Below are 16,984 nucleotides of genomic sequence, written 5' to 3' on the forward strand. Positions count from 1 at the left end.
TTTAGGTCAGGGGAGGGGGGAGACTTCCTACTTAGGGCAAAATAACATTCAAATATGGAACTTGTAGATATCCTGGGCAATCATCATGATTACACAAAGTATCTCAAGGGGGGGGGGGTGGCTTTTGAGAAGACCTCTGGAGGTTGGATCAAGAGTATGATTTTTTCAGGCTGGTGAGAGACAGAAAAGGAAGACTAAGTACATGAAGCTGAGATTATGAGTTGTCCATTTTAGACCTAGACTGAATTCTTATTCCTTTTACCAGTCTCGATCAGGGAGAGAATTAGCATTTATAAAAGATTTCAGTACAAATTATTTTAGTAGAGATACAGTGTGTATTGTTTTCCTCTTCGCAGATAGCTACTCGCAAAGCTTATGGCCTGGCTCTTGCAAAACTAGGCCATGCATCTGACCGGGTGATTGCTTTGGATGGGGATACAAAAAATTCCACTTTCTCTGAGCTGTTCAAAAAGGAACACCCCAGCCGATTTATTGAGTGTTACATTGCTGAACAGAACATGGTAAGTTATGAACTACAGAGAATTCTTCTTCAGATAAATCTGACCTCTTGGACCAAAGTTTTGTTCTTGTGTTATTTTATTTCTAAAATGGCTAGGCGTGGTATAATAAGGATTAATAGTAAATAATTGTGATATTGCAATTGACAAAAAGTTGTTTCAGTATACCTTGGATACGGAGCTTTTTTTCTCTATTAAAGCTCTCTTGTCTTCCCTGATTAGATGGTAAGATCCAGAAAAGATTGGCTCAGTGGTCAATCACATATAAAAGAACACGTAAACTTGTTGTCAGCCTGAAAACCTAAACTTTGGTTTGGGTTGCATTTGTTTTCACAGAATTGGGAGCTTCTGATGTGGGAAGACAAGAAGACACATAAGATGCTGAAGGAGATGTTAGGAACATACGAGGAAAATTGGTTCTCATGATGTACATTAAAGTTCCGATTTTTTGGAGAAAGCTGTCTTTGCTACCTTCTAAAAATTTTAAAGATTTCCTCAAAGAATGCAGACATGAACCTTAGGCTCATTCCGCACATGCAGAATAATGCACTTTCAAACTGTTTTCAGTACTCTTTGAAGCTGTGCGGAATAGCAAAATCCACTTGCAAACAGTTGTGAAAGTGGTTTGAAAACGCATTATTTTGCGTGTGCGGAAGGGGCCTTAGATCTTCTAGATTCAAAATATTGTGATATACTATTAGTTTGGGTGCTGTGTGGTTTCCGGGCTGTATGGCCATGTTCTAGCAGCCTTCTCTCCTGACGTTTCGCCTGCATCTGTGGCTGGCATTTTCAGATCCTCTGAAGATGCCAGCCACAGATGCAGGCGAAACGTCAGGAGAGAATGCTGCTAGAACACGGCCATACAGCCCGGAAACCACACAGCACCCAAGTGATTCCGGCTGTGAAAGCCTTCGACAATACTATTAGTTGTTTGCAAAACAGTAGACATGACTATAATGTGTGGAATACATGCATGATGACTATATATGCAGTTAAAATGCAAAGGCTTTGCACTTCCCACCATTCACCCATGTTATTATAGTGTGGATGCAAGAATATTGGCCAGCATTGAAAGTGCACATACACCAGGGCTTTTTAGGACCCCCTTTCTGCTGCAGTTCTTTGTACTTGTCCAAAAGCTGCTCCTGAGTTTGGAAGGGTCCTTTAGAACAGCTTTCCCAGTGGCAAAGGGAAAAACTGGCCACCATTCTCTGCTGTTATAGGAACACTTTGTTCCTTTCCCTGTATCCTGCCCACAGTGCTTAAAATTTATCTACTTTCATGCTTTATAGATCAGGTTGGAGCTGTCACAGTCATCACTTCCAGCCTTTCTTTCATGAGCTTGATTAGTAGCCTATTGTGCTGTTGATGGACATGCGTGTTGGGGCAGCTTTGTCCTTTTATTGGAGTTTGCCCAGTATCATATTTAAGTTGGAGTGCAACCTGTGCAACAAATAAATATTACTGTTTATTTTTACCCCTGTTGTGATTTTTGTCACAGTGTGGGGCAAGACTAGCCACTATTTTGCTCTCACCCTTTTCACTGTCACTGCTAACATTTTGGGTAAAATCAAACCCCCCTCTCTCATGGGTTGCCGAAAGCCATGTCCACAGCCGTGTTGCACCGTAGTATGCCAAGGGTTCAAGGCAGAAGGGTGAGAATTTGTGCAGGCTCTCTCAAATTGAACAAATTTTATTTCTACAAGGCACACACTCTGGGTACTACAAGAACCAATCTAGGTGTAGTGAGCAGAATAAACAAAAGGATAATTACTAACTAGGGTTCTTATTTGTTCTATATCAGTGGTGGCGAACCTTTGGCACTCCAGATGTTATGGACTACAATTCCCATCAGCCCCTGCCAACATGGCCAATTGGCCATGCTGGCAGGGGCTGATGGGAATTGTAGTCCATAACATCTGGAGTGCCAAAGATTCGCCACCATGGTTCTATATTAACCGCAGGATGCCCCTATCCCTGGTGCATCTGTATCTATCTTTCTTTCATGAAGGTGCCCTGCTTTCATCCTCCCCCTGCTGTATAGGGTCCCTAACATCATCGGGACCCATCACTCTTCTTGGGAGGGTTGCATATGGGTTCGTGGGATACTGTTTTAGAATGAAAATTTTAAACTTTTATATATTTATGTTTATATATGCTTTTATATTGTTCACCGCCCTGAGCCCTTTTGGGATAGGGCGGTATACGAAATCAAATAATAAATAAATAAATAAATAAATAAATAAATAAATAAATAAATAAATAAAAATAATTATCCTCTGTCATCCTTCATGGCAAACACATAGCAAAGCACACCCAAATGCCCACAACTACTGAACTCTCCAATGCAGGAACCTCCCCTTTCCAGACCCCACTCTACATGGGCTCCAGGGCTTTCAGCCAATCTTGTCAGGTCTTGGGGGTTAAAGCCCTTTCAATCAATAGGGCTAGTATGAATTCCCTCTCAGTTGGTAGAGGATGCTGTCTTTCCAACAAAGAGACCTTCTTCCCAGCTACAGACACACCAGGGTGCCTTTCCCTCACCTTAACTGTGACAGCATTTCTTGGCTCCCTGCTCCTTTCATCTCATCACAACCCCATAGTCCTGAATCTCCTCTATAAACCCTTGTAAGGTTGGAGATCTTTTGCCTGAAAATGAGGGCTACATTGCTGCTTTGCTCAGGTATTAGTAGCCTAGTTATGATTATGTACATACATGTGAAAAATTGCATAGGTTTGGTCTTTTGTTCCCCAGTGTCATGTTTAAATCAGATGTTACTTCCAGCTAATAGGCTAATATATCAAAACATAACTTCTTCCTCCATTCATCGGAGGAAAATTTGCTGGGGGTCCCTGGCCCAAAAGACATCTGGCTGGCCACCACAAAGGCCAGGACCTTTATGGCCTTGGCCCATACTTGGTGGTACCACCTCCCCAGGGAGATCAGGGCCCTGTGGGACATGAATGGTTTCCACAGGGCCTGTAAAACACGGCTGTTCCACCAGGCTTTTACATCTGGCCAGCCAGGTCTGAACTGATTTAATTGTTGGTATTAGTGGCCTCCCTGGGACATATAAGGGGTTGGGTGTTGCCATCTATTGTTAATCTTGTATTATTTTTCAAGTTTTATGCTTCTTTATGTGATTTTTATGATTGTTGTTGTTTGCAGTGTTTTATTGTTGTTGTTTACTGCCCTGAGCCCTGCAGGGAAGGGTGGTTTATAAATCAAATAAATAAGGCCAATTAGAGTCAGACTTAGATATTCAGTAATGTAGCTCATTTGTTGGGTCACACATTTTTCTAGTTTAAGCTTTTGTTTCAGGAAACTTGGGTTGGACCCAAAGGTACATTTTTGATCCAGTTCCATTTCTTTGGATTCAATCTAGCAGTGGTGGCGAACCTTTGGCACTCCAGATGTTATGGACTACAATTCCCATCAGCCCCTGCCAGCATGCTGCTGGCAGGGGCTGATGGGAATTGTAGTCCATAACATCTGGAGTGCCAAAGGTTCGCCACCACGGACCTAAAGCCTTCCAAGTTAACTGATCACCTTTTTTCTTTCCTTAACAGGTGAGTGTTGCAGTTGGTTGTGCTACTCGTGACCGAAACATTGTCTTTGCTAGCACCTTTGCCACATTTTTCACTAGGGCCTTTGATCAGATCCGTATGGCAGCCATTTCTGAGAGCAACATCAATCTCTGTGGATCTCACTGTGGCGTTTCCATTGGTAAGTGTCTTTAAGCATACTTAACAAAATTATGTGAGAGTCAAGCGGGATGAAATTTTTCTAAATAGCCTTCTCTTCCAAGCTGCTGTTTTCCCTATGAATGATGGGGAAATGCATACACCAAACAAGCATCTAATTATTTTTTTTAAGTACTTGAGATTCAAGGTAGCAACTCCTACTGGCACATCTGGTCCTCCAGATGTTGAAGCAACTTTCTTTTATAAGCAAACCACTCACTGCTCTGACACGTGTGACCCACATTTATCATTGTGTGAATTCAGGAAGCCTAAAAAGCCTCTTAAATCTCTTTGCTTCACTTTGCCTGTCTGACAAGTAGGCCACTAACGAAAGTTATAACAAAATATTCTGTGAAATAATCCTTTTTTAAATTATTGGCATGGTAGGAACAATGTTTTCTCTCAGCTTTCTAAATAATGTCATTATTAAATCATTTTAATGTTTGTTCTTTAAACATAATAGCATTATTTTTACCTAAAGACTAGGAATATAAGTGATTTTAGCAGAATGTTTTTCCTGGTTTCAGCCAGGTATTGAATAGCTGAGTACCTTATGTAAACACAGAATATTTAGAGTTCGGCGCTGTCCTTCTAGAAAAGATACACTGAATGCAATTTGCCAGTTCTTGGTAGGTGGTGCGGCATTAAGTATAACAAAGAAGGCTAAAAGGCAGTGTCTTCTAGTAGTAAATGTAGTGCAGGTTGTGCAACTTGCACTATCCAAAAGTACTATCATATAAGTTGGCCTGTTTTTCCTGAATAACTGTAGAAGTATTTTTCCTGTATAGATCTAATCTAGACCTAGGTGATAATGGAAGATGAGGCAAAGTCACATAAGAACTGTGGCTCAAGAATTGACATTCGGCAAATACATGGATCAGACAAACCCTATATAAATTTTTAGTGCAGCACTAAAAAAAGAGATGTTTTTGTGAAACATTTCATGTGATAGGTTACTTTTTTGCTACTTAGTATTTTTTTTCTTGAGTATATACTAGATGATCCTGAGTGAGCACCCAAGTGATAAACTGTTGAGACATGCAACATGTTCTTACGCTCTGCTAGCCCTTTAAAATTATGGGAAATAGAATCTGAAGCAGGTCTGCTATGCATAATTTCTTGCCCTTGCAGGAACTGGGGTGTGAGTGGTACCTTAGCAAGTGTCTCTTTGTCCCTTCAAGACTCCTGCAGCTAGTTATGCAACCTTAAAAGGTTGACAGTTGCTGCTGGTTATCCTGAGATACCAGGGTTGTATATGCAGGCTTTATTTGCAGAGGAAGGGAGATCTTCTACTCTGCATTTTGAAAAATACATTTCTGACTGGCAAGCCACCAGAAGCCCCAGATCAAAAATCTTGTTTCTCGATAGCCAGTCCTCCCATAGGCTGGATGCAAACAAATAGAGGACTAGAAACATCCTCTATGCATTAAAGTATATTCCATTATGTTACATAAACTGTCATGTGCAGGATGCTTTGACTGTACCAAAACCCACTGGTAATTCAAAAGTAAATGGCATCAATATCTAAACCAGGGGTCTTCAGCCTATGGCCCTCCAGCTGTTTATGGACTATGATTCCCATCAGCCCCTGCCAGCATAGCTAATTGGCAGAGCTGATCAGAATTGTAGTCGATGAGCATCTGGATTTGAGACCTGTGCTCTAAATCTTTGTGAGCATAGTAGATTTTAAATAATTTTTTCAAGGACATTTGTTTATTTTGTTTAGTTTGTTGGCCGCTCTTCCCCATATGGATTCAGAACAGCTTTCTGCATTGGTTATAAAAATAAAATTGATAAAATCTATATCCCGACGCCATTAACTTCCTTAGAGGAACGGACAATCCAGTTATACCCCCCATAAAATCTAAATTCACATATACATTGAGAAAGGAAAAGAGGAAACAACAAGGGGAAAGGGAAAGGAAGGTCTGCTAGATGGATAGTGTTACTGCCTCAGCCGTAGGCTTTGGGGAGTGCTCCGTGTGAAATTGTCTTTTGGGGCCCTAGTTTCACTTGGCAAGAGTGTTCCACCAGACCGGACCAGAGCCAGGAAAGGTCTGGTGCTGATTGAAGACCAGAGCAGTGGTTTTGTGTTTGTAAGCTGTAATAAAAATCCTCAGCTTAAAAACAGAGTTAATCTAAGCTCTGTGGAGTTCAATGGAAGTTTGCTTTTTTGAATTGAGAACTTAATATATGCATTGCAAACATTGACAGATGCCTTGGCAAAGCCTGAACTGACTAGCTCCCATTCAGGAATTTTGATTGTGGATTTTTCTGTAGTGTTCAGATTGCTAGCTATAGATGATTTTTTTTAAAGCATAATTTCCTAACATTTCTTCAGTAGTGTCATATGCAGTGATGCCTTATTTTAAATGCATGGGCTGCTGCACATTATAATTATCAGAGATAAACCTATTCTGTGACTATTGCAGGTTTAAAGCATGTGCTTACTCGCTTCTATAGAATCCATACAGCAATCTGGGGGAACTACAACCAGTAGGGGGACTACCTGTTAACTCAGTGTTCGTCATTGGTAGGCGATCCAGGTTAAATCCTTAGCATTTTGAGGAGTACAATTCCCAGTATAGACATGCTAAATCACAAAGCATTTGTTCCTATGTTTGGTTTTACATTGGTTTTAATTTCCTTCGTCCTGAGAACCTCTGCTGGAGAGAACAGGGTATACCTTTTTCCACATAAAGACTACAGGAGATGTGTGAATTAATACGCCACATTTTCCTGGACCTTTTTGTGGAGGGATGCTTTGCCGGGGTCCTAGTGCTTGTATTGCCCACCCCCCCTTCCGATTCTCTTTTAAGGCTAGACATTCGTATTTAAGCGACTTTCATTTTCTTTCAGTTGCACCTCCTATTTTTTTCCCCCATTCCTGCCTCAGGAAACAAAATATGAGGCACAAGTGTAAGAAAATGAAAGTAGTCCTGATGCTCATCCAGAGCACTACAAATGCTCTGTTTTTTAAAGTTCTATGTTTAATACTGCAAACGATAATGGTTTTGACAAAGCTGGTGCTTAAAAACAAAAAGAGAATTGGGACTTCTTTGCAATTCAGGGGCACGCACATTTGACATCTGTCAAAGAACGCATGACTGCACTGTCTTCTTTTTGTCGAAAAAGGTAATCATTAAATAAACAGTAAAAGATACCAAAGATATTCAGATTGCAAGATTGCAAGATAGATTTCTGGGGTTAGCTAACTGATGGAAAGGTTACCAGTTCAACTTGGCACAGTGCTCTTACCTTGTAAAGCACACATAATTTTGGGCCCTCTAGCTATACTGGGGCATACTAAATTCTAGATTCATCTATGCTCTTCATAGGTAGGATTGACACACTGTTATCTCACACTTTTTTTTGTTATTTGACTGCATGGTATAAAACAGGTACTTGCATGTATATATGTTCACCTACCTCCAAATATGTTTTGTTCTTTTGCCTCCATACTCTTGTTTTAGTTGTTTTACTGTTGTGTTCTTCTTGATTTTTCTTTATAACCCTAGTTCTCTTTCTTTTTAGTTTCCTTCTATCTTCTTTCTTTGCTATTTAGAGAGTTCCGAGTTTAAGGAGAAGACGGTAGGTAGTCTTCCACGCCTGTGAGTGCCTTATTCTTTGTTTTAGATACTATTTGCTTTAAGTAGTATCCTGAGGAGGCATCAGTTCAATTTTATATTAACGTTTTCTCAACCATGACTCTTTAGGTGAGGATGGACCTTCACAGATGGCTCTGGAAGATCTGGCCATGTTTCGTACCATTCCTAATGCAACGGTCTTCTATCCTAGTGATGCTGTGTCTACTGAAAAGGCAGTTGAACTGGCTGCAAATACTAAGGTCTGAAACGGTTTGCAAATGAAAATTTTAAGATTTACAGTGCAATCCTAGTTAGGTCTACTCAGTGGGCTTATTCCCAGGAAAATGTTCTTATGATTGCCCTGTTATATTCAAGGCCTTTCAAAACAGTGAGCAGAAAATCCTTGTTCAGACCTGAGGTGAATGGTTTGAAAAGTATGTTAAACTTGCAGTTGAAATGATGGAGTCACTGAACATGTTCTAAATGGGAATAAGACCAGTTTTTCCTCTTTGGATTCCTGTTGCTGAAGTTTAATTTTTCAAGGGACATTTTTGCCTTTTTCAGGACATGGTCAGACTTCCAGCTTCACCTCATTATTAAAGGAAACTGAACCTGTCATAAATGACAGCATTAAAAACCCACTAATCTTAAAACCTAGGAGTCCCATTTTGAGATTACACCTCACATTCTTAAAGCTTTCTGCTTCTTCTTGAAGGCTGCAGGACAAGCTGAGTGACTTCTCTCGGTCTTCTGCCTTTCCCTGCCTGTTCCCCAAAGCCCTTATATCTTTTTTTCCTGGCAGGTCTACTTAGAAGATTATTACATGATTTTTGTAGAAAGAACTATGAAATTGGATTTTCCTTACAGTGTATTCAGGGCTATTACGGTACTTTATTATCTTCTGCAAATTTGTTGTTGAAAGAATGAACAACAATACGTGAAATAGTATTTGGCATCTTCAGATTAAAATTATGCATACACCCAGCAAACAGTAACTGAATTTATGAATTTTCCAGTGTCAGTTGGAAAAAATACAGTTTAGAAAACAACCATCTGTGTGGTTGAAGAAAACTACCGTATACAAGTATTTGTACAGTATACAAGTATTTGTACAGTATACAAGTATTTGTATACTGGACCTTTTATGTGTTCTGTCACTATAGCTCCTATCCGATCTACTTTTTCTCCATTCATGTCGGATAAACCATAGCATAGTCTTTCTGGTAGTTAAAAATGATCCCTTGTCCTTCTTTAGTAGGCAGAAAAATATGCAGGATCCAACCCTTTTCTTTGTATACTTTTGAGACTTCAGCTTGTAGGATAAATGAACTTTTGAATCTTTTGTTTTAATAATGGTAGAAGATGAGCCTGGCACTTTTCTTTATGAGTGTTTACTTCTACAAACGTGGAATGTGGGGGGCAGGAAGGGCATATTCAAACATGCAGCCTCCCATCTGTATTCTAAATTGGTGCAGTCCCAGAACTAAACCATGTGTTAAATATGAAAACCTGTGTTTACTGTTGAAGTGCAAGCTGAATGGGGAAAGGTTGATTAGGAAGTCCTGTTTGATGTCTAGTACAACTCCTTTCGCTATCCATCCTGTGATTGTTTTTTAACAGGGCATATGTTTCATAAGGACCAGTCGTCCAGAGAATTCAGTGATTTACAACAGCAATGAGGACTTTCATGTTGGACAAGCCAAGGTGAGTATCATCTATTCTGGAAAATAATGAAGTGCTTTTTTGCAAGGATATTACCCCTTGACATGAAGCTCTCTTTTAATCAACTTTTAAAAAATTGCCACCCTGGAACTACCACTAATTTATCTTTAACATTTGTTTGCAGGTGGTGTTCAAGAGCAAGGATGATCAGGTTACAGTGATTGGAGCAGGAGTGACTCTGCATGAGGCACTTGCTGCAGCTGAACAACTGAAAAAGGGTGAGTAGACTTTTAAGTATATTGAATTGCTCTGAGAATAAGAAGAAGAGTTTGGATTTATCCTCCACTTTTCTCAACCATAAGGAGTCTCCTAGCAGCTTACAAACACCTTTCCCTTCTTCTCCCCGCAACAGACACCTTGTGAGGTAGGTGAGGCTTAGAGAGTTCTGAGAGAACTATGACCAGTTCAGCAGGCTTCATATGTAGGACTGGGGAATCAGACCCAGTTCACCAGATTATGGGGCTGCAGCTCATGTGGAGGAATGGGAATCAAACCCAGTTCTTCAGATTGGAGCCTACCTGCTCTTAACCACTACACTACATGCCTCCCACACTATGTGTATTCATTCATTCATGAAACCTTAGTAGCACAGCACAGAATGCAAGATTCTTGAGCAAGTGTAGACTGGTTGCTGAATTTTGCCTTGTATGCAGGTCCATAGCTAATTTCATCCTTAACAGATCATGTCTCTAACTTCCTGACCATGATTAAGGGATTTGGAGCATGTTGTGGACATGTCCTGCTTTTTCTCTCATGTCTTCATCAGTGCTACCATGGTGAATGCTAAGATCATACCCTCTTCAAATCAAAGTGTCATATGGTTATTGTATGGACAAGCCTATGTAATGTAATCAGGGTTTGTTCCAACATAGATATATAATTACATACACAAAGCAAGCCATGCCCAGAAGGAGAAAATTCACATGGGAAATGGGTAGGTAGGGGGAGGAAGAAAAGCAGGTGAACCCACAATACAATCCTGAACACCTATGTATGGTTGTAAGTTGCAAAATGCTACATCTGTATCCAGGCTTATCTACCTAATTTAAGGCTGTTTCCGCGCGATGAAAGCCACGCTTCGGAGTCGTCGCGTCGGCCATGTATATGATGCCGACAAGCACTCACCTACTCACCCCAGGACCGTTCGGTGATGAATGGTCCTGGTAGGGAGGTGGGTGAAGACGGCGAGCAGCCTCTGCCCTACTTGGTGGGGAAGAGCGGCACAGCCTATAAAGTGAAACAGAGCCTTATTCTAAGCCATATTTAACTGAAGTCTCAGGACAGCAAGTTCAATAAGTTCATAGTACAATTAAAGTCTTAATTTTGGCCCTCTCATAAGTTCTAATTCCCCCCCCCCTTTTTAATATTTTTATCATATATGATCTCTTTTAAACTTAACACAGTGTATAACCACATTCTTATACTTTATGCCAATAAAGGTGATTGTGATTGTAATATTTTTATAAACCTCTATCATGTTTTCCATCATCATGGCCCTACTAGAAAGAGCCTGACTCTTAATTTTTCCTCACAGGCAAGATGTTCCTACCCCTGGAATATTTTGTTGTCTTTTTTTTTTTACTGTTTTCCAGCTCCATGGCATTTTTTCGGTGGCGTAACTTAACTGTATGCAATAAAATTTCCATATACATAAAGTATGCTTATTTATGCCCTCTGAGGAGAACCCACCTTTCCTGAGCTGTAGGAATGCACCATATATTATTTATTTTGGCTGCAGACCAGTAGCTATGGTGGCAGTAATTCACTGATTCCAGTTCACTTCACTAAGGGCATCACTGTTCTAGTAGCAGAACGAGTATAAGCCATTTTTCTGACATTCACTAACATAACTCAAGATGCCGTATGGTAAATTGTTAAGAATTCTCTCCAGTGAAAATCCACAGGACAGTAGCCTGTTAGAAAAATATGAAAAATATGCTTACAAAATACAATGCTAGATATATAATAGATATAAATAAATAAAACAATCATTGCTTTGGATGAATTAGTGAACAAATCTTTTAGCAGACTTTCCATGATATTCAGATATTCTACAAGTTAACCTCTTACAGCCAGCTTGTCCCTTAGTTCTGTGTTTATTCTTTTTACCACAGTTGTGGCCAGGAAAATGAATGAGGTGATATTTCTGGGAGGAGAGTAGATGAAATAAAAGACAGCATAGTTTCTCCCTATTACAAGTATAACATGCTTAAATATGGATAAGTTTGCAGATAATTTTGAAGTAATATTTTGTTCCTTAAGGCTGTTGACCACTTAGAGAAAGTAGGTCATGTTTTAATTCCCCTCTCCCTTCCTCTCTTTTTGATACTGATTGAGATATAGTGTAGTCCTTTGAAATAATTGTTTATCTGGCTATGGAATAACTCAGCCTTGACCTTTCTTCTGTATATATGGAAACTTGGAGATAGAGATGGCGCTGTTGATCAGGCTGGCCTGTCTTCTGGGTTCTCCATCCTAGGTTTTGACCACACTGTCATCATCTTTAGAACCAAATATTCGGATGTTTCCAAGAACTTCATGAGGATACATGAAATAAATATTTATATGGACATTTTTAAATATTGTCAGTTTTTCAGATGTTTGCTAATTTTCTAATTTGTTTTGATGAGCCTCATGTCCTTTAATATAATTAACTTTTTACTTCTCTTCTCCAGAAAGAATCTCCATCAGAGTCTTAGACCCATTCACTATAAAACCTCTGGATAAAAAAACCATACTTGAAAATGCAAGAGCAACCAAAGGCAGAATTATCACTGTGGAAGACCATTATTATGAAGGTAAGTCAACAAGCCAAACAAAGTATTTTCATTATATAAATTCATACTTACAGGTAATATACAGTTATCTAATTCCACTACAGTTCTCTAATTCCACTAATATAGTACAACCCATGTTGTTGTAACATATTAGGGATTGGGGGAGGAGTAGAGACATCTAAGCACAAATGGGTTGTGTAGCTCATTCCATGTAAAGAAGGACATAAGAGCTATCCTGCTGGATCTGACTAATGATGCATTTAGTTCAGCATCTTGTGTCCACCACTGGATTATCAGGTGCTACAGGGGAGCCCACAAGCAGGACCTGCAGAAAACACTCCCCATGCTGCCTCTGAACCTTGAAGTAACATTTGGCTATCATTGTGAACCCTCAAAGACTTGTGGGGGCATCTCATTTCCCCTCCTCCATTATTTCCTCTTTCCCTGTTTTCTTCTCTCCTTCCCATCCACCAGCCAACCTACCTTTGTCTGTGCTCCATCTTCAGCTTTCCCTCCTGCCCTCCTCCTGGCAGCTGAGAAAACTGGTCAAGTTACATAGTGCCAGTCTAGTTGTGCCATGGCAGAATAGTACTTTGAGCTTGGGTCTCCCGGATCTTGGTCTGAAACTCTAATACCATACCACTCTGGCTTTCATGTTATGGCCTGCTTGAACAGTAGCAAGCAGTTTGGCTGGGATGATTCATGCAAGTCAGATTACCCTGTGGTTGCTGCTAGGGCTGGCCCCAGTATGTTATTCCTCAGAGACCCAAACATTCCTCTTGAATTATTGCTTTACTGTTGTGGGTTGCCTAGAAATGCCCACAGAAATCTTTATTTTATTAAAACTGCACTATTTCTATCATTACTGATAGAAATTCCCCACCCCCGGTCCCAGTCTCTGGTTTAGTGCCCACAAAAGGGGCCATGTTGAAAATGTTTGATAAATCTATCCTCTAGACATTTGTCCAACCATCTATCCTACTTTAGGGGATGGAGCTGCCCATCAGCATTTAAAAAAAATACAGCCAAATATTTTAAGGTTGGAAGCATAACACACTATTTTATGCATCTCTGTCTGCCTCTATGTAGGATAAATGATCAGGGCACTGAATCTGTTGTTATAGCTTCTATGTCCTGAGGGCCAACATAGATTCTTGGAAGATTATCAGGATTCAAGATTGGGTCTCCAAAGCATTAATATTGTTCTTAGAAGAAAGATTGATTTAGAAAAAGCTTCTTACAGGAGCAAACAACTGTGCTTTCTGAGCCTTTTGAACTGTCCCTTATTTGTTTTAAACAACAGCATTAAGTTGCTGACAGAGAATCCTGACTTCTATGTTGCACATCTTCTTTCCTTAGGTGGCATTGGAGAAGCAGTCTGTGCCGCTGTGGTTGGAGAACCTGGGATCACCGTTAGTCGCTTGGCAGTGTCCCACATACCAAGAAGTGGAAAACCAGCTGAGTTGCTCAGGATGTTTGCCATTGATAAGGAGGCCATTATTCAGGCTGTAAAGATAGCAGTGTCCAAATCAAGAAATGCAGAGTAGTTTGAATTGTAGGCACGTCATGCTATGCTGGAGCAGTGTTTGGGGTGGGGCAGAAGTACTGTCAAGTTTCAAATACATGTTTAAAATGATATCAGAGTTTTAATGACAGAGAATTTAAATAAAAAAATTAAAGTTTTGGGAGAAAAATATTGCTTGCTCATTTTGCTAGCTCTTTTAAACTGGAGTGAAGGGATATTTAGAAAGCTACACGCTTATACTAACATAGGGAATAAAACAGACACATCACAGTTTTCAGGATGCTTTTCCCCCACCAAGAATTTCTAACTTCCAGACTTCAAGGACACTATTCAATGTTTGCAAATTCTTTACTACTCTTTTCTGCTATCCAAAAAGACCTCTGATGCTGAAACCCATGTGAGTTTCTTGAGTCAAACCCAGGGATTTGAACCTGGCTGTCCTGCATTCAGACCCTCAGCACAATAGCCTTGAGAATTGTGTTTGAATTGGTTCTCCTACCCACCTCAAACAAGATGTGACTTTTGATGCAACTTCATTTCCCACTCTACACACACACATTTCACTTTAAAGAATTCACCCACACCACTTGAGATAAATGATTGGTGGCTGCGATCTATCAGCAGAAGGTGCTAATGGCTCCTGGTTTTCCTTGCTTTTCCCATGAGCCAACAACCAATTCTAATATATTGTTGAAGACTTTCACGGCTGGATTCAACTGGTTCTGGTGGGTTTTCTGGGCTGTGTGGCCATGGTCTGGCGGATCTTGTTCCTAACATTTCACCTGCATCTGTGGCTGGCATCTTCAGAGGTGTATCACAGAGGGAAGTCTGTTACAACAGTGTAACAGACTTCCCTCTGTGATACACCTCTGAAGATGCCAGCCACAGATGCAGGTGAAATGTTAGGAACAAGATCCGCCAGACCACGGCCACACAGCCCGGAAAACCCACCAGAACCAACCAATTCTAAGTTTATTCCTGGGTCACAGGATCCCATATGGAGTAATAGCCATGTGAGTTTGGAGGCTTCAGTGGGGAGGGGAAGAGAGTGAAACCGTACCTTCTTGCCTCTAGGGTAAGAAGAGTTCTGCTTGCAGATGGAGGGAATGATTTTGCTGCTTCCTGACTCACATGGCTGCTACTCCATACTGGTCTGAAACCACCAGGTGTGGGAAGAGTAGAGAAAGCTAGGGAGATCAGCAGTCCTTGCATGATCCTCACATTGGATCCAATCCAACATGTTTGTCACTTTTCTGTAAAAAAAAAATTACCATTTGGTTCTTTCATCACATGCAACATTTTTGTCTAATGTGATGTCTTTCACACCAAGAACAGAGAGGCTGTTTTCCTTCTGTGCCCTTCTTCCATTGTGGCTCTAGCTCTGTATTTTCTGAATGCCCCTTTCTCTCAGGCAGGCAGTTCCTGTCTTTTTCCTTTGAATGCTGATCTGTACATACGTTCTGTGAAAATAGAGCGTAATTAAATGTGCTGGTATAGAAAAGCCAAAGGCCTTGTTTTTGTTCTGGGTCTTGCTTGCTTGACATCATTGCTGTCAGCTGGAATATCTGAACATAGTCTGTGGCTCAGCCAGTTCTGAAATAAGGCAAGCTTTAGCCATGGACAAAAATGTCCTTGGGTGTTTCTGAGCATTACTAGCCTGTCCCTCCATATTGGAGCAAGAAGGAGGGTGCAGTCTCAAGCACTTGGGAGGGGAATTAGTCAGAGGTCATGAGAAAAACAGGGCAGCTCATTATTATTCATTACATCGTTTTTTCCTCCAAGTGGCTTTGCATATGATTCCCAGGAGTCTTCCATCCAAAGCCAGGTCTGCTTAATTTCTGTTTGTGTGTGTCCTCACCTGTGAATATGCATGAGGAATGCTGAAGGCCATGGCTCCTGTTCCCACCAGTATGGTTTGAAAATCCATCACTAGCTACTACAGATGGCTATGAATCTGGTTTTCCCCAAAGACAGTTTCTGTCTTTTGGCAAACTAATGTATCTACTGTTGAGGATTCAGTGCTAGTTTGACTGGATAGGGTTTTAGAAAAGCCATTAAGCTGATTCAGTAATGGGAATCCTGTGTGTTTGACTGCACAGTTGGCCACTTGGCAAACTTTTAATCAGAGGAACACAATGTTGCTTTTTGCAAGCCAAGGTCTGTACAATTAATACTAATTCAGTTTCACACAGTTTTTAATGTAACGTAATTAGTTCCTTTAAAAAAACCTCTGCAGACTTCATTTAGATGAACATTTTATTTCTCATATAGTGGAGCAATGAGAGTAAATTTAAAATTAATTAAATTTTATTTCTAGAGTCTCCTCAGCAAATTTTACAAAAATTAAACCTTACACTTAAAATTGTTAAGACTATATCAGGCCCTGACCATGAGACCTTGGGTAAATGCAGTTGGGGTTCAGTCTAGGTATCACTACTAATTTCGGACTCAAAAAAGGTGTACGAGAACGTCTACAAGTCAGAAGTTCAGGTTAAAGCAATCAGGATTATTCACTTACATACCTTGTCTCACCTGAAACATAATACCTACTGACAAAAAGCCATGTAATTTTTTGGTACGATTGGTACTGTTTGTAGTGCCTTTAACTGATTTTGAACTATATACTCTCTGAACTTGTTCTAAGGGATTAACCTTCACCTGACACTTGTAAACACCTGAGTACACTAGTCGCCTTTGAGCTGCAGAACTGTTGGAGCACTAATTTTTAGATTGGTAAACCGTAATGTTTGCAGCACAAGTAACTGCATCTATAATGCTCCTGGAAGGATGACCAAAACTTCAAGAAACTGCTTAATACAGTACCTCATTGCAATAAAACACCTGCAATGTAGGCATTGGCTGTTATGTGCAATGGCAGCTGTTGTTGCTAGTTGCTCCTACAATACATCCTCTGTTGTTGATAGTCTGGAAGGCTCAATCCTTTCATAATGGGTTCTGATGATGAGGTGTATATGAAACCTAGCCCCTGGTCTCCTAGCCCCCTGGCTGTCATACAACATATTAGAAGATGTACTTCAATTAATGGAAACTTAAGGCAAGTGTAAGCAAGTTTCTCCAAGGGTCAAAATATGGTGGGTTGCTCTATTGGCT

General features: G+C 40.3%; 1 protein-coding gene across 1 annotated transcript in view; it reads left to right on the plus strand.

Annotated features, from left to right (window-relative positions):
• Positions 1-14,042, plus strand: part of TKT (transketolase) — a 45,257-nt gene extending 31,215 nt beyond the window's left edge. Inside the window, exons 8-14 of the mRNA XM_048488044.1 lie at positions 357-521; positions 4,089-4,245; positions 7,979-8,109; positions 9,470-9,553; positions 9,696-9,789; positions 12,247-12,369; positions 13,708-14,042. Of these exons, the coding sequence (XP_048344001.1) occupies positions 357-521; positions 4,089-4,245; positions 7,979-8,109; positions 9,470-9,553; positions 9,696-9,789; positions 12,247-12,369; positions 13,708-13,895 (942 nt within the window). The 3' untranslated portion in view covers positions 13,896-14,042. The remainder of the gene's footprint in view (positions 1-356; positions 522-4,088; positions 4,246-7,978; positions 8,110-9,469; positions 9,554-9,695; positions 9,790-12,246; positions 12,370-13,707) is intronic.
• Positions 14,043-16,984: the final 2,942 nt, after the last annotated feature.

Source organism: Sphaerodactylus townsendi, linkage group LG03 (assembly GCF_021028975.2).
Source record: "Sphaerodactylus townsendi isolate TG3544 linkage group LG03, MPM_Stown_v2.3, whole genome shotgun sequence".
Classification (NCBI taxonomy): Eukaryota; Metazoa; Chordata; class Lepidosauria; order Squamata; family Sphaerodactylidae; genus Sphaerodactylus; species Sphaerodactylus townsendi.